This window comes from Lepisma saccharinum, chromosome 2 (genome assembly GCF_977018435.1).
Source record: "Lepisma saccharinum chromosome 2, izLepSacc3.1, whole genome shotgun sequence".
In the NCBI taxonomy this organism is placed as follows: domain Eukaryota; kingdom Metazoa; phylum Arthropoda; class Insecta; order Zygentoma; family Lepismatidae; genus Lepisma; species Lepisma saccharinum.
The window spans coordinates 8,329,027-8,354,130 of NC_139230.1; the positions used below are offsets into that span (position 1 = coordinate 8,329,027).

At 37.6% G+C, this 25,104-nt stretch overlaps 1 protein-coding gene across 3 annotated transcripts; it reads right to left on the reverse strand.

The window, feature by feature from the left end:
* Positions 1 to 54: 54 nt before the first annotated feature.
* On the reverse strand, positions 55 to 24,708 carry LOC145983906 (transmembrane protein 141). 3 transcript variants are annotated; one of them, XM_083117017.1, is made up of 4 exons: positions 24,670 to 24,708; positions 20,122 to 20,206; positions 16,644 to 16,810; positions 55 to 268 (listed from the first exon to the last, which is right to left on the reverse strand). In XM_083117017.1, the coding sequence occupies exons 3-4, from the start codon at positions 16,756 to 16,758 to the stop codon at positions 63 to 65; spliced, it is 321 nt and encodes a 106-aa protein (XP_082973143.1). In that variant the 5' UTR covers positions 16,759 to 16,810; positions 20,122 to 20,206; positions 24,670 to 24,708; the 3' UTR covers positions 55 to 62. The 3 variants fall into 3 exon arrangements, with proteins under 3 accessions (XP_082973143.1, XP_082973144.1, XP_082973145.1); XM_083117018.1 differs by having other exon boundaries at positions 20,117 to 20,206; XM_083117019.1 differs by lacking the exon at positions 24,670 to 24,708 and adding an exon at positions 24,522 to 24,661.
* Between the last annotated feature and the right edge of the window lie 396 nt (positions 24,709 to 25,104).

Genomic DNA, 25,104 nt, shown 5'->3' on the forward strand with positions numbered 1-25,104 from the left:
TCTACTTGTACTTTAGTTCACACACACAATAAGCTGAAAGTATACTCTTTGAAGTTTCACTATCATTCAGTATCATTTGAAATATCTGTCAAATAAGTGTGTCTATCCTCTGCTGCCATCCAAGCAGCCTGACAAACCTTTGTTCTTGTTGTTGTGATATAGTAAGATGTGCCAACAGCTACAACAGATGATATCAATATGAAGCCATTTCGACTGTATGGAAGTTGCTTCTTAAGTAATGTCTGTGTCAAATATGTTCCTGAAAATGCTATAAAAAAACAATGATAATAGTTGACTAGTGAATACAAAACCAATGAAAATACTCTTCTATCCTGTTAAAATGACTTAATAATACGAGGGGGGGACCCAAAAGAAACCGGAATCGTTCTCTGGTGGGCAGGCTTGTTGTAGTACATGATTCTGCCACTAGATGCCCTTCTGCATCAGTCTGCTGACCAGCGTCATCGAGTGAAGTCATGGTGCCACGTAGTAAATTTTTGTTAAGCACCTCTCTCCTGTTTGTTGATTTTTGTGATGGTTGAAAAGTTTGAACAATGTGAGACTGTGAAATTCTGTTTTCTGTTAGGAAAAACAACAGGAGAAACAATTGTAATGCTTCTTCAAACAGTTTACAAGGAAGCTGCTCTGGGGAAACACAAGTTTGCGAGTGGTTTTCCCGCTTCAGGAATGGTGAATTGTCACTTGCAGACCGACCTCGCTCAGGGCGAGCTTCAACCTCCTGAATGGATGAAAACATCGCGAGAATTCGTGAACTGATCTTGGAAGACCATTGCAGAACAACTGACGAACTTGTTGATTTGTCTGGTGTGTTCTGAAGTTCCTATAAATGGATTTTGAGTGAGGAATTGCAAGTGGTAAGTGGTGGCTTCACCACGACAGTGTGCAAAACATTTTTTAACCAAAAACAACATGACCCAGCATATCCATTTCGCTCCATGCGACTTCTTTTCATTCCCTGAATGAAAAACTTCTCAAAGGAAAGTGTTTTGTGGACGTGGAACAGGTGAAGAAAAAAAGCAACGGAGGTATTAAAAGAGTTTCAGGACTGCTTCAAGTGGAAAACATGTTTAGACCAGTGCATTGCATCAAAAGGACAGTACTGTACCTTGAAGGTGATTAAATTTGTAACACTTAAACATAAATACACAATTTTTTATTACAAAATTCCGGTTTTGGTACCATCGACCCTCTGTACCCATGTGTAAGGTGATGATTTTTGTGTCATTTATGAAGATTATGTTCTACACGAACGATTTGTGTTGTTTTTAGCTTTAGGAGATGTATTATAGTGGAGTAATGAAAGTTTTTTGATGGGATTATTTATGACGGCATTTTCATCATTGTCATCTGCATGTGATATGAAGGAACATGTTGTTACGTTGTTTGTGTTTTGTAACTTGGGGCCATGTTGGAAATATCAAAGATTGAAGGTTGGCAATCATGGTGTTACATCAGGGAGCGCAAGATTTACTGGAGACGATGTTTCAGTACACGAGGAATGCCTACGAGGTTAGGTTAGGCCTGTTAGGTTAGGTAGCATTAGCATAAATACAATGACAAATTATTATTTAGGCTAAGAGTACTAAACCTTGCTAGCCTAACCTAACAACGTAGGCCCCGTGACACCAGAACACAAGGTTGCTAAAGTGTTGTGCAATAAGCGAGACAGTCATGTGACATGGTACTGCCCCAGAATTTGTTTGGAAGGTGGGCATGCATTTTTAGTGTGGTAAGTGCTACCAATGAAAATGTGTGATTCGTCTGCAAATTGACACATTTCGCCCCTGCAACCACGTAGCAGAAAGTTCATTGTTTTAAGGTTAGTACTTTTTAAAATTATAGTTGTTAGGTTAGGAGGGCCAGGTTTGGTCACAATAGTGATTTCACGTTGTTTTCTTAGTACTTTCAAAAATTATGTATTCTCATTCATATTGGAAATAGTTGTTAGGTTAGGTTTTTATTTTGTAACATTTTTGTTACACCAGGAGCGTTAGTTTTGCTGCTGTTTGGGAATTTTTTTAGGGAATAATGAGTGATAGTAGTGCAGAATAGGAGTTTCTTGTGTTTACGCGGGTCATACTTTGCGATCAAATATCTCCGTTATTTGTGGTTTCCTAATGCTGGAACCACTTTCATATTACGTAAAATGTTGAAATCTGTCGATTAAAAAAAAAATCGATGTAATTCTTGAGGGGGTACAGTGGGTCGACGGCCTCCCGGTTTAATTTGGGTCCCCCCCTCATATATTCCTCAATGTTCCACACACCAGCAGACAATAATGTAAACAACATTTAAACATGAAGGACCATGATGTAAAGTTCCAGTTAATCAAGCATTGGCATGGGCAAGTCTTGGTTTCCTGCTTCAAGTAACTTTCAAGGCTACCTGAGCAACATTTTCAGAATGTGTCATATACATATGGTCTTACAGTAGCTTATACATCCCAACTTAAATTGGGAAAGGGAAGAAAGGGATGACTCTCGCAGAAGACACAAAAATTTCAAACCCCATTTCCATGTACAGAGTGATCACAAAGTGGGCCCTTTTATTTTTGACACTATGATGGTTATGGTTGAATGCTTGATGTGGATACATACAAGCACGTACCCAGAGGGGGGGCTTAGGGGGCTCGAGCCCCCCCCCCCCCGAAAGTTTTAGGTTTACACTAGATACACTAGATACACTAGAGGTTTATCATTTCTTGTGGTGTGGAATAAAATAATGTGACAATAATTGAAGGAGAGAAATAATTATCGAGGCAAGACGGAGAATGTTCCATAACCCTGTTATTGATAATAGCACGTATCCAAGATGGGGCACAGGGGGCTCGACCCTCTCCCAAGGAAATTTTTCAGTTTACGTTAGATAAAATTAGGTTTTTGGCTTCTTAAATAATGTGAAAATAATGTAAGGAGAGAAATAATTATCGAGACAAGACGGAGCATGTTTTATACCCCTGTTATTGTTAATGGCTCGAGCCCCCCCCCTCCCTCAGGAAATTTTTCAATTTACACTAGATAAAATTAGATTTTTGGCATCTTGAATAATGTGATGATAATAAATTTATAAATCTGAGAGAAATAATTATCGAGACAAAACGGAGAGTGTTCTATAACCCTATTATTGTCAATAGCACGTATCCAAGGTGGGAATCAGGAGGCTCGAGCCCCTTTCAGGATTTTTTTCTGTTTACACTAGATAAAATTAGGATTTTGGCTTCTTGAATAATGTGATGATAATTTGGGAGAAATAATTATCGAGACAAGATGGAGAATGTTCTATAACCCTGTTATTGTTAATAGCACGTATCCAAGCTGGGGTTAAGGTGGCTCGAGCCCCCCCCCCCCCCAAGGATTTTTTTTTATTTTACACTAGATGAAATTAGGTTTTTGGCTTTTTGAATAATCTGACGATGATTTGAGGAGATAGACAATTATCGAGGCAAGACGGAGAATGTTCTATAACAATGTTGTTGATAATATTGCACGTACACTTTTCTTGCGCGTTCGGTGTTGTCGCAACGCACTTGAGCACTATGTAGAGACTTGTCAGCATTTGGAAGCTGCACAACAAAGGTAGCGCCACACGTAGGGCGATTCGTTGTAATTTCTAATCTCTGGAAGGCGGGAGAGGGTACGTTCTTGAATGAGAGAAGGAGTCAACTACTGGCAATATTAACGAATCGTTTTATCTGAGGAACTTTCTAGAATATAATGAGGATAAAAATACGCGGATTCAATTTTTCGGTTGATCTGTACAAAGAATCGGTTAATGAGATTTCAGAGGTAAGTGTGACAATTCATACAGTCGATTGGTGATCAGATCAGTCAGCATCCTCTGGTTGCTTTATAAGATATAGTGATTCGAAAATGAAGACATCGACGACAGCAGAACTTCCGGGGCCTCAGTGTAGTGCTAAGTTTGGTTCGAGGGCCGAAGAGATCAAAGGTCTGTCTCTCTCTAAAGTGAATATTTCAGCAGTACCGGATATTGCAGTGGTTTATTAATACAGAAATAAACTGCATAGATCAACTGAAAAGCAAAGTTTTGAGTGATGATTTAGTTTTGCCAGAACTAAATTTCGTATATGCAGTCCGAGAATTTCATGGCATAAAAAAATACTTTTGTTTAAGCCTACTGGGTTCGAAACAAATTCAAACACTTAACTACCATAAAGAGACAGCCGAAAATTTTATGAATGTCGAGAAGAGAAAGCAAGATGTTGCATATGTAGACATTTTAGGCGGAAATTGCAGGCTCTACCAGAATCCAAATCAGGGCTCTACCAACTGAGCCACCTAGCCATCCTTGACCAACTGATTTTTCGTTAAAATGTCTACATAGTACATGTCCTGTGTATATCAAATCGTAAGGTGTTGCCTGTATAGTGAACAAGCCCAGAAAATATAGGAGAGAGAAGAAAACTGAGGAGTATTCCCACCGGTTGAGAATAATTTTTTCTGTGGTCAACAAGAGCTACTACTTCGAGGTGACAATGACAGTGTCTTAATAAGGGAGATTTCACACCGTGTCGCCTGAGGATTTCACAAGTCGAAATTAGGTTTGTGTGGCCTTTTGTGTCGCTACGGTGTGAAACGTTGCTGTTGATTGGTTCATTCCAATCGACATGTATCGCGTGTCCCTTCGGTCTGAAACCTTCCAAAGTATTGAAAATCCAAGTCACAAGGATGGAAAATTAGGGCCTTGTTAAGGTTAGGTGTGAAGGCAGGCAGACGGCAGCACCCTAAAGGATCATATCCAAACCTGCAGGAAGAACGCATCTTACTTCAATCTCCAATATGATGATAAAAACTTCTGGTGAGTTGATTTTTAAAAAAATGTGTCCAAGATAAATAGAGGCGTGCCCAGGATTTTTGGAAGGGAGAGGGGTTACGCATCCTACGTATATTTGGTGGTCAGTTCTGATTTTGCCATTTTTTCCCAGTCTTTGACGTTCCTCTTTTTTTCCTTTTCTTTTCTTTTTTTTTTTTTTTTTAAAGGAATACTGGGTCAAATGGGGTTATTGCCTCACCAAACCTCCCTTGGGCACGTCACTGGATATAAATGAGTAAGCATTTCATCATACTGGGAGACGAAAAATTAGATGTGTTGGGAAAGGAAGGGTTTTCACTGTGCATTAATTATTTCGTGATCCACCTGTATTCGAGAAGACTTCCTTTGTTTCGTGCCGATATATGACAAGACAGCGGAAGATGTGACAGGCATTTTTGAACACTTGTGAGTGCTAAGGCCTGAATATGAACAATTTGGTGGGTTTCGGCTTTTATAAGATTTGCAAACATGGGAGGACAAGACACATTAGTGGTGTTCAGGCTCGAATCAGAGAGAAATATTCGAGAGCTGTCTGCGTCCAGTTCACAGCCCACAATTTGAATCTCGCGTTATCGAGTGGATTGTTCATCCCGTGCATGTGTAACAGCTTCGTAAAAACACTCAAAGACACCATAGATGTTTTTATGCCTGATGAGAAGAAATGGACAAACCCACATACTGAGATGGTTCCGGCACACAATATTAATGCATGGAAACAGAGGAGTCGAGTGGTAAAAAATGTTCCGATTTCACGTTCTGATTAAAATGATAGCCTTACAGTGGCAACGATTTAAGGGATAGTTGCTCCCCATTTTTTATTTTTTTGCCTCAACATTATGACCTCTTAATGTTAAGCCTTGGCTACCAAGAGAAAATAAACTTTCCTTGAAACGCCCTCCGCACCCCCCCCCCCCCCCCCCCGTTTTGGAACCCAATTGCCACCTCTGGTCTTAAACACACAATTGTGAGGTTCTTACTATATACCCCTTAAAAAAATGGTGTTGAGCCCCCCCCGAAAGAAATTCCTGGATACGTGCCTGGATACATACTTGATGGTTTAAAAGTCCAGAACATCGGTGTGAACCCGACTGTCACTTCTGCAGCACAGTCAAATTCTACACCATGTTCTGGCATACTTCGCATTGCAAAGTGTGTCATTTTACCTGGATAAGACCTTTCTTGGGCAGTGGATTGGAAGAGGTTGTGAAGATCGATTACCCAGCTCCCTTAGCTTGGCCTTCAAGAAGTTCTGACCTCACATCTGGGGTTTCATCACAGTCAGAAATAACAGGTATCACAGGTACAAATGGTCTGAGGGCACATGAACCTATGACAATGTTTGTCATGGCTGTGACATTTGTAAAGTGAATTAAGGCCGATTGTGCCGAAACTGCCCATAGATGGCATTTGAGTGCTGAATTTACCTTGAACCGAACATTAGTACAAAGATTTGACAATAGATGGCCTCAAGGTACTTTATGTGAAAATTAACACGAATGTTTGTATAAGTGATATAAATAAGATTGTATTGTGCATACATCAAAAAATAATATTTAAATTAGATTATGAACATTTAAAATATATCGCAATTAGTAACTTGCGTTTTGGTATTGCAACAAAAGAAAAACTTTCGTCAACGCCGGAAGACGGCGCAATAAAAGTGAACTGGTTAGAGGAACGGGTCATCGCACCCGTTACCTGTGCATAAGCGGTGGATTGGAAAGAGCAGGAATCGGAATCGAAGGAACTGTTGAGGACTCGGTCCGGGAGAGGAAAGAATCTTGTTGGATGTAAAAAGGGATTGGAGGAAGCATCAATGGAAATCGAACATAATTGGAAGTGTTAAGTGAATCCATATGTCTTAAATTGTTGAGGAAGGACTGTTCGTCAAAAATCTCGATGAGTATGGATTTTCCATTGTGTATAAAGATGGATATTTTAAGTTAAACATAACAGAAATTTCCCCGATGGCATCTGATCCGTAAGTACTGTTTTGATGTCATTCCTTGCATCACAGTTACAAGAATGGGAAGAATTGTGATCTACACCCAAATTCTTTCTCAAATATAATAATGCTAGCATCCGTGTGTCACAAATGGCCATAATTCGTGTGCTTTCTTTGTTTTAAGATTTGGCGGAAAACTTGGCGTCCGTGGCAGCCATATTGGAAAAAAGTAAATAAGAACGTTGAGGAATTTTACTTACAGTCGTTAAAGAAGGTTAAAGGTCTCTGACGTATGTCTTTACGACAAACTTTGATGAATGTTTCAGTTTTGTTTTGTTTGGATAATACAATGCCGGTATTTGAAACCGTTAAAATATTTCGGTAGGAAAAATAATAATTTGTACTTGGCACCTGACCTGTAAGAAAATATTCTTTGTCTAATACAAATTTGTTTGCATGTTATTGTAAATAAATAGTTGTAGTCAAAGCAGTATTTCTGACTCCAAATCAATATTATGTATCCAGGCATGTTTGATGTAATTTAAATGGTAACGTGTTAATAAGAATGTTTCTTTCAGGATGGAAAGGTTCATCTCGCTCTGGTCTCATAAGTCGATAAACTGAACTTCCATTTCAGCAAGGGTTTTATGTTAAATTCTACTGTTCTGGGTTGGGGTGTACGGAAAGCTAGCATACGTCCCCCCCCCCCCCCCTTCCGGTTAATCGAAATAGTTGAACTTCTTTGAGTTTACGAATTTCATCCATCAGTGTAGATTAATTGTTTTGTTTTTCTTCCTAAAAGCCTGCGGGAATTTAAGTTAAAGGTAAGGGCTAGGGGTGAGCTTAATTCATTCGCAGAGCTGTTCATTCTAACCGGTTGGTCACCATATGTGTTATTTTGGACGTTGAGCTTTAAGGGTATGATCTCACGATAACAATCACAATGCTGCGTATCCGTGCGTTGCTTGACGGGTGAGTCCAAAGTGCGGTGGCTCTATGAATTTTTTTTTTAAGGAGAATTTAGGTTTGGGAAATTTTGTAGTGCACTGCATGAGGATAAATAGGAACGGGAAAGTCTCGTCTGCCTAGTCTCGTCATAGAAAGATTATGAGACTTAGGCATTGTTGAATTGTTCGTGCAGTTTATCTTAAAAAAAAAAAGAAAGTAGATTTTTTTTAGTAGATTGGGTAAATCTTTCATTATGGGTACTGAACATGAGCCAGTGACGCTCGATGCCCTGTTTGCGTTCATTAAGGAGAGTAATGAAGCTCTCAAAGGTGAACTCAGAGAGAGTAATGAAGCTCTCAAAGGTGAACTCAAAGACAGTAATGAAGCTCTCAAAGGTGAACTCAAAGAGAGTAATGAAGCTCTCAAAGGTGAACTCAGAGAGAGTAATGAAGCTCTCAAAGGTGAACTCAAAGAGAGTAATGGAGCTCTCAAAAGGGAACTTAGTGAGAGAAATCAAGCTCTCAAGAGGGAAATTAGTGATAATCTCACCAGTACCAAAAGGGAACTTAGTGAGAGAAATCAAGCTCTCCAGAGGGAAATTAGTGATAATCTCACTAGTACCACAAGGGAACTCAAAGGAGAACTTAAAGAAATATTCACCAGTTCCGCCAGTGAATGGAAAAGGGACTTTGGTGACAGCTTTAAAGGTGTTAATCAGAAATTAAGTGAATTGTGTGAGGATTGGGATGTGATCAGGAAAGATTACAATAATGACTTTCAGGAAGTAGTACAGAGTCAAAAAGAATTTATAGAAGAACTTAAGGTGGGTCTACTTGAATTTCAAGGGGAATCTCATGCAAGTTCTTATCCGTTAAAGCAGGGAAAAATTGAAATTTCAGTTTGTCTCTCACCTTCTGAAAATGAAAGCCACGGTGGCAGGGAGGAGGAGAAAAAGACAAATGAAAATGTATATGATGACAAAATCATAAAAATACAGGGTGACCATAAAGTTGAGGTGTCACTGGATACAAAATGTGTCAAAAACATGCAGGTTATTGGTGGGAATTCAGGCGCTTGCGGGGTTGCTCAGAACTTTGTATATTTGGATTCCAACCTCAAAAAAGAAACTCTCACGTATGAATTAGGACCATTTGAGGGAATGGAATATTCTGTTGTAAACTGTGCAAACGCACATCTCTCTTCTAGTTATATGTTTGTCCCTTGCGAAGCAAAGACAGAGAATAATCATGTAATTGTGGATTCATTGGAAAAAGCTGTTGGTGTGGAAACTCGTTACGTCAACGGGTACATTAAAAGTAATGTGTCCACTCAAGATCAAAGTTGCATAACTAATCATAGCTTAGCAGTCTTAGTTGGGGGGTCTTTCCTCGTGGGATGATCGAAAGCATACAGCAAGGTTGTCTTTGGAGTTATCATTTCATGCTGGCATGTTAAATGTTCCAGAGGGATCAGGCTATGGGCATGCACAGAAATACTTCGGAACTGACTTTATTTGTCAACCACAGTGCAGTGTTGACAGGGGACACAAACATATGGACAAGGGGGTATTTCTCAGAAACCTTCCGAAAATTAAATTTAGTTATAGAATCAGAAATGGCGCCAGGTTCAAATTGAAACGAACTACCAAGCCTGGTTGGAATAATCGCTCGAGTGTAAAGAGAACTTTAATGACTCATCCTAAGCATGTGCGTAAAAGAAAATTCAGACAACGGGGTTCGAAACTCAAGAAGAGGGAATTTAGTCTTGAAGCATTTCATGCTATATCCTCTTTTTCGTGTACGTTGATCATTAAAACAAGCTTGATCATGCATCGTACTCATGTACGCCGAAAATGTCATGGGGATGACCTGAAGTTAATTTTAACTTCATCTTTGTAATGTCGCTGACTTACCTTATGATTATCTGTTAGTTAACTTTCGGTGAAACTTCTCGGAGGTGCAGGGAGTAAATATCTAATCGAACATGTCTTGTGAAAATTTATTGGGAAAGTGACATACTTTCAGGATGAGTAAACGCTGCCTTCCACTTTCAGATTTGGCCATGGCAATTTAGTTCAGTCTTCTAGAGCGATGAACTATATGTGAGCTAAAATTCTTATGCAGTTGCATAAATTTTAATAAATAAATAATAAAAAAAAATGAAGATAGCTATATTTGAAACCTTTAATTTCATTAGTATGTGAAACTGGGACATACAGTTTACATAAATAATTTATTGTGTGCATGTATTGTCTCTTGCGAATCGTGAAGTAATATCATTTAATGCCATAGGGTAACCATGTGGCTTATTTTTGGTCGGTATCGATGGTACAAAGTCAGTAGTTTTATTGCTAGACATGTTGATCCATTAATTTAGTTTCCGGTTCCGATGCTGAAATTTAAGAAACGTGTATGCAAACCCTATGTTAAAAGTATCTACATATAATATTAATAAATAAATTTTAAAGAGAAATCTTTGTTTAAAGAAATAAATATGCTTTTGTTTTGTTCTGCGGGAACATAAAGTCCAGTATTGTGACCTAAGGACAGGTTCACGTGCTCTTCCTTTAGGGTGGTAGTTCCGATACATGATAGTAACATGGTGACTCGAGAAAGTGTCAAAGGGGGATAGCAAGCAAACCGAGGACAGGTTTCATCCCGACACAGAAAAGTCTCGGACTAACTAACCTTAAAGAGGTTTAATATGAATAATTGAAAACTATATTCTTTATCTCAGATTGTATGGTGATGGTAGGGGGAGTAGTTCTTACACTCACACCCGATGGTAACCTACATTCTAGGTGAAGTAATGAAATTTTTAGAAAGGGTTTTTTCGCATATTGTTAATTTGTTTCTGTTCGTGGTCAGCAGCCTGGTAATTCTGATGGAACATGTTAATAGCGATAAAGGTGAAATAACTTGGGCACGCGTGCTAATAGAAACACATGTCAGCAGATAACTTTTAATGACAGTATTTCCATCTAACTTTGAAAGATTTTTCTAAAATAATCGAATTTGATTCGACATGCATAATGAAACATTATTGTGAAATGCATTTAGACTTTACATTCATGACACCTTTGTGGTAGAGGTATATCACGAAGAGCTTAATTGATTGATGAAAGGTTGCAGGAACTTGACTCACACGTTCGACCCGTCAGTGAGCCTGCTTATACCGATCAAGAGTGAGGTGTACTGTTCAGAAATGACGCATATAGGTCAAGTAGATGATCACCTGCGGCGGGCTAATATGGCCAAGTAGGAGGGATTCTGCGGCGGACCGGAGTATGCTAGTTGGGAACTACAATTACTAACGATAGTTAGAGTTGTGAAGATAGGAGAGTTACACAAATTGCACAGTAAGATATTCATTTGCGGGTTTGGCCATGTGTTATTGAAAAAAAAAATAATAAGGGATTACTTAGAATGTTGATGCCCAGTTTTGTCCGGATTCGAAATATCAGGTAATAATTGCCTTTTTAGTCCAAGTGGAATCTTACCTGCGGCGGGCTGTGGAGCCAAGTGAGCAAGGTTTTGCGGCGGGACAGCACGCGACTGATGGGTCATAGACTCACTCAATACCTGATGAAATTTGTAATCATGTGGTGACCAGCGCGACATGAGCATTCCCTTCCTGTGATATTCATACAGTGTTCTTGTTGTAAATAGTATGATGTTGTAAATGGTGTTGTTGATTCTTTGTGATTATGAGAGTAAATGTTCTATGTTCAGTTGAATATTAATCTATTGTAAGAATGGTTTAGATGGGTTCGGCCTTTAGTTGGGCGCCAACTATGACAATATTTGTCATGGCTGTAACATTTGTAAAGTGAATTAAGGCCGATTGTGCCGAAATTGCCGATAGATGGCATTTGAGTGTTAAATTTACCTTGAACCGAACATTAGTACAAAGATTTGACAATAGATGGCCTCAAGGCACTTTATGTGAAAATTAACACGAATGTTTGTATAAGTGATATAAATAAGATTGTATTGTGCATACATCAAAAAATAATATTTAAATTAGATTATGAACATTTAAAATATATCGCAATTAGTAACTTGCGTTTTGGTATTGCAACAAAAGAAAAACTTTCGTCAACGCCGGAAGACGGCGCAATATAAGTGAACTGGTTAGAGGAACGAGTCATCGCACCCGTTACCTGTGCATAAGCGGTGGATTGGAAAGAGCAGGAATCGGAATCGAAGGAACTGTTCAGGACTCGGTGGAGGAGAGGAAAGAATCTTGTTGGATGTAAAAAGGGATTGGAGGAAGCATCAATGGAAATCGAACATAATTGGAAGTGTTAAGTGAATCCATATGTCTTAAATTGTTGAGGAAGGACTGTTCGTCAAAAATCTCGATGAGTATGGATTTTCCATTGTGTATAAAGATGGATATTTTAAGTTAAACATAACAGAAATTTCCCCGATGGCATCTGATCCGTAAGTACTGTTTTGATGTCATTCCTTGCATCACAGTTACAAGAATGGGAAGAATTGTGATCTACACCCAAATTCTTTCTCAAATATAATAATGCTAGCATCCGTGTGTCACAAATGGCCATAATTCGTGTGCTTTCTTTGTTTTAAGATTTGGCGGAAAACTTGGCGTCCGTGGCAGCCATATTGGAAAAAAGTAAATAAGAACGTTGAGGAATTTTACTTACAGTCGTTAAAGAAGGTTAAAGGTCTCTGACGTATGTCTTTACGACAAACTTTGATGAATGTTTCAGTTTTGTTTTGTTTGGATAATACAATGCCGGTATTTGAAACCGTTAAAATATTTCGGTAGGAAAAATAATAATTTGTACTTGGCACCTGACCTGTAAGAAAATATTCTTTGTCTAATACAAATTTGTTTGCATGTTATTGTAAATAAATAGTTGTAGTCAAAGCAGTATTTCTGACTCCAAATCAATATTATGTATCCAGGCATGTTTGATGTAATTTAAATGGTAACGTGTTAATAAGAATGTTTCTTTCAGGATGGAAAGGTTCATCTCGCTCTGGTCTCATAAGTCGATAAACTGAACTTCCATTTCAGCAAGGGTTTTATGTTAAATTCTACTGTTCTGGGTTGGGGTGTACGGAAAGCTAGCATACGTCCCCCCCCCCCCCCTTCCGGTTAAGCGAAATAGTTGAACTTCTTTGAGTTTACGAATTTCATCCATCAGTGTAGATTAATTGTTTTGTTTTTCTTCCTAAAAGCCTGCGGGAATTTAAGTTAAAGGTAAGGGCTAGGGGTGAGCTTAATTCATTCGCAGAGCTGTTCATTCTAACCGGTTGGTCACCATATGTGTTATTTTGGACGTTGAGCTTTAAGGGTATGATCTCACGATAACAATCACAATGCTGCGTATCCGTGCGTTGCTTGACGAGTGAGTCCAAAGTGCGGTGGCTCTATGAATTTTTTTTTTAAGGAGAATTTAGGTTTGGGAAATTTTGTAGTGCACTGCATGAGGATAAATAGGAACGGGAAAGTCTCGTCTGCCTAGTCTCGTCATAAACCCAAAATATTCTTTTTAATCAATTAACGAAACAAAATTGGGAAAATATTTTATAGGTGCAAACACATGAGAAACAATGTACAAATGCAGTACCTGTGAAAAATCTGCATTGTCGAGACCAGAAGAAACTTAAAGAAGAGATTTCATGAACATATAGATGACGTCGTGGAGGAGAATCAAAGGACCAATGGATGGCCTCAACGAACACATGATAATGGAAGGTATTTTGTTTAGGATTTCAAAATAAGGATGCAATAATATGATCTAAAAAAAATGACACATTCCAGATGGATCTGTGAACAAAGAAACCTGAAAATGAATTGAAATAAAGGTGGCATAGGAGAGCAATGCAAAAGAATGTTATATGAAAAAAATACCAAATCCCATCAATCAAGTTTCCCACTTCTTCCATCGGCATTTACCTCAGCAGAAAGTTTAGTCTACCATATAAAATACATAGAGCAACATATTTATAGTGAATAAAAGATCATTTTGGGATAAAAAGCAGTATATAAAATAGCATTTTGGTGTTAAAATGGTGAATTACACTCTAAATTTGATTTTAAAACTACACTTTTTACACAAAATAAACATTTCCCTTCTAATAGTACATTTATGTTGATTAAGGAGTAAATTTTTGCTTCTCAAATATTTGCAAAAGAATTAATCAATTTTCCATGATTTGCATAACTCAGGATAATTCAGATTTCCGAAAGTGTCACATTGGTAAATAAACTCCACATTTTGAGTTTAAGAGTTTATTTTACATTTTGCAGTTTATTTTGCATCAATTCGTGACAAAACATGGTAGGAAAATGCACCTCACACCTTTCAAAAAAAATGAAAATTGCAGTATGTTACTTCAAGTTTTGTGTTTTCATTCCAAAATGAAATATGCATGCCTCTAATAATATACATACAAAGAACAGGAAAGTTACAAGAGCGAGGGTAAAGGAGAGAACCAAATAAACCAGTCCAGCACTATTCTGGTAGCCTTGCAAGTTGTTTGAAGCAGGAAACCAATGTAACTGGGACTTCACATGCTAAAACAAGGGCTGAGCTGATATTCTTTCAAATGTCCACTTAAATTATACTTAAAAATTGCAGTTCAGCAAAACTAAAGGTTTTCAGAGTATTTATAAATTTGAACATGTCATTTTTACATTGAAACTTTACCATATTTTCATGAGTTTTGCTATAAAATATTCATAATTTCATGTGAGGTAATAATTTGATCACAAAATCTATTTCTCCATGTTGCCAAAATAATGAATTTTTAATTTTGCATTTTGCACAATCTCCAGGATATTTATACTCTGCGTGGTATTTCCGTGAATCCCACACAACATCCAGACGCCAGAAAGTACCAGGGCACACATTTGAACTGATACTGCTGGTATCAGCTGATATCCTGTTTTTAACCCTAGAAAGCTAAAGGGTGATCTGGCAGACTATGCATGTGGTGCCGTTTTCTTGTCTCATCCCTTCCACTCCCTGCTCTGTCGTCCTTCATTTGGGTTAGAGACTGACAGGGAAGTGTTCTTTTACAAGCATTTCTTCAGTGTGTTTTTAATTTTGCCTTGTCTGGAAGATGAATCATTAGTCTATACATACACCAAAACTTCCATGACAACTTTGCAAGATTTTGCTAACATCCTGAATGTGGGAATGCAAAAAACGAATGCAGTTGCTCAACAACAACAACAAGGAAGGAAGATTTGTGCATTCTGACCATCAAGCAAGAGGAAAATGACCAGATTCTTCTGCTGCTGTTGCTCCAAAGCTGTGTGTGGTGAACACCAAAGTGGTGTTTTGAGTGCACACAAGACTTATAAAAATGAAATTTTGCATTCCTGCATGCTATTCATGTCTTTTGTAAGTAAATACTAACTTTTGTAGTAAATAAAATATGTTTTGCAAAATTTATGCCGTGTTTCAATTCTGAAGAAATCAGTAGTCCAGCAAATGAATGGTTAGCTTTATCTTTCTAGCGTTAATTTGTTTGCACCCCTAATATTTTAATTCCTAGCATTCCCGGATCAAGCAACCAGTGGTAGTACAACTATCATCATGTATTTGCACACTTTTTCATGTCATCAATAACAATTAAATATTTGGTTATCAAATTACATCCCTGACTTTAACAGAACTTGCTTCTTTCTACTGCTATAGATTTTCAGTTGCTCTTTGTGATGCTGTGTCAACACTGAAACTTAACCTCAGAACATTTGTGCTACAGATGCAAGAACTCGCAATATATCTGAAATCAATACATGTGATAATCAGCCAGTGGAAGATGTTCAACATAAACTACTATAGAAAAATCTAAGCAATCAAAAAAGAATAATACTTTACAAAGAGTTTACACAGGAAAATACACTGATACAACTAATTTTAAGATCTACGAACTTTCATGCTCTCTAATTTATTGCACTTGACATGATGTAGGAGGAGAGAGGGGTGCTTTTGATGTGAAAGCACATGCAAAAAATTTCTTCACCCAACCATCATTTTGGTCAGGATGGATAACATTAAGGATCTTTTCCCTGTGCTAGGAAATTTTCCTTTGCAGGGATTGTTTTAGCATTTCTGGAATGAAAACTGCTATTTCCAAGAAATTTCTAGCACTTACAGCGTAGAAAACTTCAAGAATGAAGTATTTTTTAATACACTGGCATTAAAAATTTCCTGATAATTCTGGATTTTAAGAATCAGAAAATTACTTCCCCAAGTCAGGAGTCATAGAGGAAAAACAAAACAATTTCCTATATTATCTTGAACCTATTAATTGTGAAACAATTGATGTAGCACTCTAGTGATGCATCATGGGTTAAAAATTCACATAAGAATTTATCCTGAATGAAGTCATTATAAAACTAACGTCGAGTGACTCAAAAACTTACAAATATTTGTACATTATTGGGATGATGGTTAATGCAGTACTAATGTCAACTGAATAAAGGGCAATTTCACAGCAATTGCCAGAACAGCAATTTCCATTTTGAATTGAATTGTTGTTTTAAGTCCACTTTATGCACAGATAGGCTAATTGGGACTAGAAGACAGTTTAAACTGGGATCTGATCCACTGTGTAATGTGTTCCCACTGGATATCGATCCCAGGACCCTTTGATTACAATCAATGATGTTACTACTATGACATTTGGGATGCCTAGCAATTTCCAGAAATGGGTTAATTTTAAAATAACTTTATTAATTACATAGATAAAGTGCTATATCTAGCTCAATGAGCATCCTTTGAAATAAGACCTACAGTTTCAAGTTAACGTTGACACCATTCTAAATATCACCATTTAGATGCAGGAAATAAAAATCAAGAGTATTGAACAATTTTCACTTCCTCCAATATTACCTAACAGGAGCATACCTATAGTAAATGTTGATACACCTGTTAAAAGCGCTCTTGACATACATTCCAGGTATGAACCAAATGCTGGATGTTTATCAATATTCCGTCTTTTAAGTTCATTCAGATTGTTCATACTTTCTTCAGTTTCTCACTTTCATTTCAAGATAAGTTTGCTTGTCTCAAATCTGAAACAAAGGAATAATATATATAAATGACATGAAAAATGTGGAGAAAGATACCATAACACATAAAAACTGTTACATTTAAAACAATCCCATATATTAGCCAGCACAGCCTATCTAGTTCAATGGAAGAGCTAGATGGATTGATGTGATGAGGGGAGGTGGATGAAAAATTATGAAATATTAAGAGTATGTTACGCAACAATAAATTTAAAAGCTGGCTCGATGGTCAGATGCATTAAGTGGTCGACTTTCGATATCCCCACCAAAGATCCCGGATTTAAATCCCGACCTGGACATGGGTGTTCTTTGCAAGTGTCCCTTCATCAGTTTCATCCTATTATCACTTATCCTCATCTTTGCGATTAGTAGAGGCACATATTTTGGTAAATAAAAAAAAACAAATTTTTGGTACAAAAAGAGTCAATTTCGGGTTCAAAAGAGGTAAATAAAATAAAATTTCAGTGTTACAGGGTTGAAAAAACTGATCAAAACCAGTATATAAAATTACATTTTGGTTTTAAAATTGTGAACATTTTAAAACTGCACTTATTACAAAATAAACATAACCCTTCTAAAAAGTAAAAGTAAAGTGCTCCTATGTGCTTTGCACCATGCCATGAAGGCACATTTTAGGGGATGTGGGGGTAAGACCTCACACATTCTTGATCTTGGCCATATTGAAGGTGATGTGATCAGCACCAAGCTCTGGTCACCTTTAACCACCTGGGTTGATGCCAGGTACCCCAATGATTTGAGACTGGGCAAACCCCAGAGCCACCTTATGGGAGGGACAAGGCTAGAAAAATTGCGACCTTAGATCACCCACTCCAGGAATTGAACCCGGGTCTCCCACATGGCAGTCAGACTGCTTACTGACTAGACCACTGCGGCTTATTTTATTACAAGTATTACAACAATAAGAACATAATGTTATACACAGGAAATGTAGGCTACTAGAAATTTAGTGAGATTTATTTGTAGTCTCCACGTCTTTAAACATTTTGCACATTACAAAAAACATCGACATCTGCCAATTAAAATTCAAATGTCACATCTAAAAATATATCCATCCAGGACTTAATCGACATAAAGTGACTAAAATTAAATGCATTTGATGTAGAATATCAAATGGATATGCTTAAATATACACAAAATGATATACAGTATGTAATATTCTTATTCGTACACACAGATTTGCAAAAATATCTGAAAGGAAATACACCCTTTTGAAATTGTTTCTTTACAATTCAATAACTAATATCATTAGGAACATAAAATCTTACCCAAATTCTGTATAACCAATGACAATAATAAATTAAATGAAACAAAGAGAAACATGCCCCTTTTTGTACAACTTTTCTATTTGTACACTTAAGGCCGTACTAAACACAATTTTGTGGTAATTTTTCGATAACAGATTGCAGCACCATTTGCAATGGCAACCGAGGGCCATGTTGCCAGATTTCCACATAAATATAACCAAGGTAGATACATACAGGTTGGTCGATTAGGGTACTTGATGTGAGATGACGCCATATTGGTTAGAGGTGAGTTAGTGGATTAAAAAAATAGTAGTAAATCAGGGAAATTGATAATCATGAGATTTTAGTTATATGTTCTTATTAGAGAAATAAGCAATATATCATCAGTGGAAGGTAATAATAGTCGAAATATTAATATAAAATCTGTTGTTTTATATTAAGTATTTATTGTAATATTTAGAATGCAGAGAAGAAAATACAATAATAAGTGTAGTTAATTCAAACACGAAACAGGCCAAGTGAGGACAGTAATTGAAATAATTGAAAACATTTTGTGAATTTGTTTGAAGCAAATGCTGCGTTGACTGTACACTTTATTATTATGTATTATTATTATTTGTAGTAGTTTGGGCACATTCCATATTAGCCAATTCATGTTAACACGCGCCTTATGCTTACTGTCATTGTCTTGTTGGAATCTGTAGATACGCGGCATGTCCATTTTTTGGGCACTCTGCTTTACATTGTTCTTCAATATGTCCAAATAGACATATGCATCCATGATACCATCAATAAACTGGATGGTATCAACATCTTTGGACAACATACAGCCCCAAATCATTAATGACCCACCACCGTGTTTAACTGTTGGAACTGTGTTAATGTGATCATTGTCTTTATTTGATTTTCTCCAGACCCTATTTATCCCGTCTGACCATATGACACTATCCCAAAATTCCTGGTCCTTGTGGATGTGCTCTTTCGTGAATGAAAGTCTTTTCCTGCGATTCACCTTATTTACATACGGCCTCTTTCGTGGTATTCTGCCATGATATCCATGCTTCCACAAGGCACGTCGGACAGTTTGATCAGATTTCATCTTGCCAGCAACATTTTTTACTAACAGTCATAACTGAGGAACACTTAGTCAGGGGTTTTCTCGCACTCTTTTTAAAATAAAGCATTCATCACGTTTATTCAACCGTCTCTCTTTTGGTTTTCTCAGCACATTCTGTGTTGAACCATCCTCTCTAAATTTGTTTACTATCTATTGAACTGTGGAGTGTGATTTATTGACTGTTTGCCCAATTGTTCTTAACAAATAACCTCTAAGGGCCAAATTTATAATAACATCCTTCAGATCGGAACTAAGTTCCTTCACCTTGCCCATTTCGAACATGCTGATAGATAGACGATAGGCCTACAACAATACCTACGCCAGCATTCCGCTTGACGGGGAGCGTGCCTGCATGTTCAAACTTGTTACGAAGTTGCAAACTGCACGAAATCGCGCGAATAGTGGTGGCGCTGTATGCGAGGAAGATTGAAACTCTTGCCTGTACGAATAACAATGTTGCATGAAACAGCGTGTTTTTCTCTTTTCACACAAATTACATGCTCTGTTTATACACTTTGAACATACATTTTTATTGACATTTGTTGGTGAAACCTTCATTAACATTAATTTCCAGGTACATATGAAAATGATTATATTTACTAGTAGACATGACATTTTTTCCTCTGAAATTCTATGTGTACGAATAACAATGTTGCATACTGTACTTTATTCTATAATGTGAAACAGTACAATTATTATCAGATGGAACATGAACAGAAAAAGCAGCGAGGGGTACTTTTCAGGGGTACTTTGTAGCTCACCCAGGGGATAAGTATTTGCAACAAGAAGGAAGGATGAACATATCCCAAGATAAGAATCTATCACTGTGGTCCTTGAATCTACCTCTAAATATTTGTATTTTTATAATTTGACACCATTCTATTAAATATAATAATTTAAAATTGATGAAAGAAGAAATAATCATACCTTACCAATGAATCAGACATAGACTGCTGTCATAGTGCAATGTAGCAACTACTTGGCCCCAGTGCCTGGCTCATCCACCCATAAATTTACCTAAAAAAGAAAACACATTCTGCTAGTTTTGTCACTGATGATGAAAAATCAAATTTCATCTTAGAAGATAATAGATTCACTTCTGAGGTTAGATATAGATTACATAGGAGTAGCACAAGCAAATGAAACAAGAAAATATCTTACTTATTGAAATTATTATGCATTATTACATCATGATTTATCATACAAAGAGGATCTTTTAAAAGGGTAGGGGGGACCCCTGAGGATGCACACCTCAATACTTTCAGAAGTATGCACTTTGTGCCTGGTGCCTTCAATTATATACCAGGGCATCAGTTTCCCCAGAAATGAAAAATTCCCCCATTTCCCTTTTCTGTGAACTTTACTTATGTTATTACAAATATTACAATAAGTATGAGCATAATGTTAACACATTATTGTACTACTATTGTAGACATTTTGTGAGATTTATTTGTGGTCTCCATGACTTGAAACCTTTTCTACATTACATAAAACATCAAAATCTGCCAATTAAAATTATCAAGGTAATTTTTGAGGGAATCTCTGGAGCAAGGAAACAAAAACAAGTGTTTGCGCAAGTAGTGGCTCGATAGGGCTTGACCAATGAACTTGTGAGAGTGGAAGTGGGTACATGAACGGGAAACGTGGCTGCAACCATGGGCGTCGGGAGGGGGGTCGAACATTGGCATCATTCATTTAAAGATACAAGAAAGCCAAAAGTTTGTTACTCTTATTGTGATGAACAGAATTAAGTTAATTTAGTTAGTATTAGAACAGAAAAATCAAAGTAAAAATGCATTGGATTGAAAACATTGAGTGAAAAATACTGGAACAAGGTTATGTTCTACCATTTCATCCAAAGAACAATGGTTCCTAATAATAATAATCCTTTGCGCAACAGCCCTGAAGGGCCTTGGCTTACCTACCGACTGCCAGTCTCCCTCCCATGCTTTCCTTCGTCACCTCTAAGCATGGAGATCTGCAACCAGTATTGGAATAGTCGGAGGGTCAGCCCGACGTATCCCCAGCCGTTATAGTAGGTTTCCGGGACCGAATTACGCTTGCTCATTCGAAGCTCCCCAATTTCCTCATGATGGTGGGTTGCCACCGGCCCTATACGTAGGCTGAATAAATTCCGACCAGAGCCGGATTGGAACCTACGCCGTCCCGCAGCAAATGATCTAAGACGAGTGAACGCCTTAACCTGCTAGGCTACAGAGGAGGACAATGGTTCCAAAGTTTTCAAAATTATAATAATTATAGTTGTAGGTGAGAGGTCACACAACAAATGTTATGAAAAAAATCCCCCTAATAATTAAAGCCTTTTCTTGAAAGAGGCGTGCAAAAGTTATTAAAATGCACTTCAGTTACTAACTGCGTAAAATGCAAAGGAAATAATAGAAAATACTTGTGCTGGTATTCACTTGTTTGGTGGATCTAGTCTCCCCATTTATATAACTATTATTATTATTATTATTTCGAATAAAATTTATTTTTGTTAGTTTATAATATTTATTATTGTATAATAATATTTACAACCATGGTAATAATACTTATTATCTTTATACTATTCAACTTTTATCATTTGCCCGACCCCCTGCAAAAATTTCTGGCAATGCACACGGCTGCAACTACCAGCTCAGACATCAGTAGTGTGCAATGCTTTGCTCTGCCCACTTGCTGTTTCCCTTCTCTACCGTTACGCGTGACCTTGCTCCACAGACTCCCGGGACAAAGCATAGGTCCTTGGCCTCACTGTGTGGGAAAATATTCAGCAAACTTTGTTTGGTACCTTTGACCTTCTGTACACCTGTGAGAAAGTGGAAAATTTTGTCAAGTTTATGAAGGTTGTGCTCCATATGAATGTCTGCTGTTGTTTTTAACTCTCAGAGGTGCATTATAATTGAGTAATTAGTGATTTTATGAATCATTTGTGACATAATGACAGCAACGTGACATGAATTGCATGTGAGGAGCTACACATTTCGTGTTGATTTTTCACGTTGTGCTTAAAATGTACTACTCTTGAATGTTAAGATGTAGTGAAGAATAGGCAATGTATTGGAAAACAAGTTGCACATGATTATTCCTTTCAGTGTGCACATAATTATATGTAGGATTATCACATTAGTCGTTTAGGATTATCATGAGTATCAGTTGTGTTGTTGAAAGTCTATGTGACGTCAGAAACCCAGGTGTGGCTCATTATCTTCTGGCATAGACTGTTCGCAAGGCCAAAAGTGTCAGATTGTCTCCCTACTGAAGTGTCAAGTTCGATGATGATAGTAATTTATGTTCTTTGTGGGCATGGGCGTCCGGAAGGGGGGGCAAGGGGGGGGCCGTGGCTCCCCCCTGGAAAACGAAAGTCAACAAAAAATTACATATTTCACACATATAATTTAATTTCAGCCACAATAATGTGTGTTAATTATTGCACGAACATGATAAATTCAAATATAAGCAATGTTTTTAGAGGGATGAACACTATTATTGAGGAAAATATACCATGTTGCCCCCCCCCCTGGAAAAAAATACCTTCCTTGCCCCTCCCTGGAAAAAATCCTGCGGACGTCCATGTTTGTGGGTGAGGCAAGTTAGGTTTCATGCTCACGGTAATTTTACATTATTCCTCCAGGCTTTGTAAAACGCGTACTACTTGACAGCCATGTAGCAGAAAGTGAATATTTTTAAGGTATGCTTGTAATTCCGTAATGGTTGTCTTGCATATGCAATAGATTTATTTGACAAGAAAAGCTGTGCTATGTAAAGGTATTAGTAATTTTACGTTGTTGGGTTCGAGGTTCATAGTAATCCGAAAGTGTTGTTAGGTTTGACGCAAATAGTAATTTTATGTTCTTGTTAGGAATATTAGGTTTTAATGCACATGTTTTTGTGTGTGCAGCATAAAATTTGCAATTAAAAAAAAAGATGTGAAATGGTCTGGGATACGAACAATTGGACGTACGTCGGTCACACTGCAGAACCAAATATCTCGTACATTAATGGTTTCTGCATCTTGAAATAAATTTCAGGCTTTTAAAACATTGAAATCTGTAGATAACATTTTAAAAAGTCGAAATTTTCGAGGGTGTAGGGCCGATCACCCACCCCGTTTGTTTTAAGTACACTTGGTAAATTTCTCGTATGGGACAAACGGATTTCATCAAATTTACAGGAGAAATTACTTACCGAATGCAGTTTCTTTAGACTTCTCGAAGTTCGGGGAAGTGTTTTCTCGCATCGTTCATTGAATTTTGACAGTAAATCATCTATTTTTCGATATAAATGTGTGACCGATGCACGGAAGTTCTTGCATCCATTTACTTCCAGGTGGATGTAGCCTGTGTGTGATGACGTAATCCTGGTCAGTGTTTCCAAACACGTGTTTTTGTAACTGAAGAAGATACGTTTCCACAAATGGTTTGTGGGGCTATGTGTCAATGGTTCGTGGGGCTATGTGTCAATGGTTCGTGGGGCTATGCGTCAATGGTTCGTGGGGCTATGCGTCAATGGTGTGTGGGGCTACGCATATTTTTTTCGAAACCAATTTTTAACTATTGTAACCTATAGTGACCCTACCTAACCTAACCTTACCGAAAATGGTTCGTGGGGCTATGTATGAATGGTTTGTGGGCCACGTAGGTATTTTTGGGTGCAGTGGGGTGGAAACACTGCATGCTGAGTACACTAGTGAAACTGTGATCGCCATTTTGCGTGTTACCGAAGGCAAAAAGAAACGAAGAAAACTTACTCAATATGTTGCAAATAAAGCTTATTTCCGTGAAATAAGCGAAATGCCACTTTCAGCAATGTTTCTCAATGCAGAATACGTAAGTACGAATATTCAAATTAAATGAACTAGCAAATTTCAGCTGTTTGTCCCATACGAGAAATTTACCGTACACTTTATGTTCAAGTACGCTAACAGGGACTAGACGTACAGTTTGAAGGGTTGTCCTAACTACAGTGCAGTCCACTGGATTTGATTGATTTATTTGTTTTATTTTACTTCGCGTTTTGTGCCTCTTGGCTCATTTGCGAAGACGGGGATGAAATGATGAAATTGATGAATGGACATTTACAAACAACGATGCCCGAGCGGGATTCGAACCCGGGACCCCTAGCTTCGCAGCGCGATGTGCTAACCACTCGGCCACGGGGTCCAGCGCAGTCCACTGGAGTATCAAACCTGGTACACTTTGATGGCAAAGCAACCGTTCCAGGTTAGAGCCTTGGGTTTCGTTTGTCTCTCTTACTCAATTTGTGTCGCAATTAGCACAAATTGGGAGAAAGACAACGTTAAATAAGAAAAATATACAAAACCCACGCATACGTAAAACAGTGCAAGTTAAATTTCAGGCGAAACCAAAGCTCGTTCGGACGTCAGTTGGTAGGGCAATAGCACCATACGCCAGAACTCCGAGTTGAACGTGCATTTTACAGTTTCTAAAAATTTATAACTTCTGCTTTACACTCATTACCGGCCAGTTCTCTCCAGCGTGTTTCTTTCATCAGCTGATACATATGGAATCTTCCAAATTGTACCGTATCGTAATGCTTCGAAAAAATAATAGAAATGTTAACAAATATTAACGTTTACCTTTATTTTGACTGTATCTTACACAGAAATAAAACACTAACTATTTAAAATAACAAACTATATCTTGTGGAGATGATTTCTTGATTTCACTTCAGTACCGGACAAATTGTATTACTTGACGCACGTGTTTGTGATGAGCAAGTTGTAAGAAACTTATCGCACAGCACTTAAGAAACCTTGTGTTCTGACGTCACGGAAAAAAAGTTAATTTTAGGATAAATGCCTACGTTCTTAGGTTAGGCTAGCTAGAGTTAGTTCTCTTAGCCTAAAAAATAAATTTTCATTGTATTTATGCTAATGGAACTTAACCTAACAG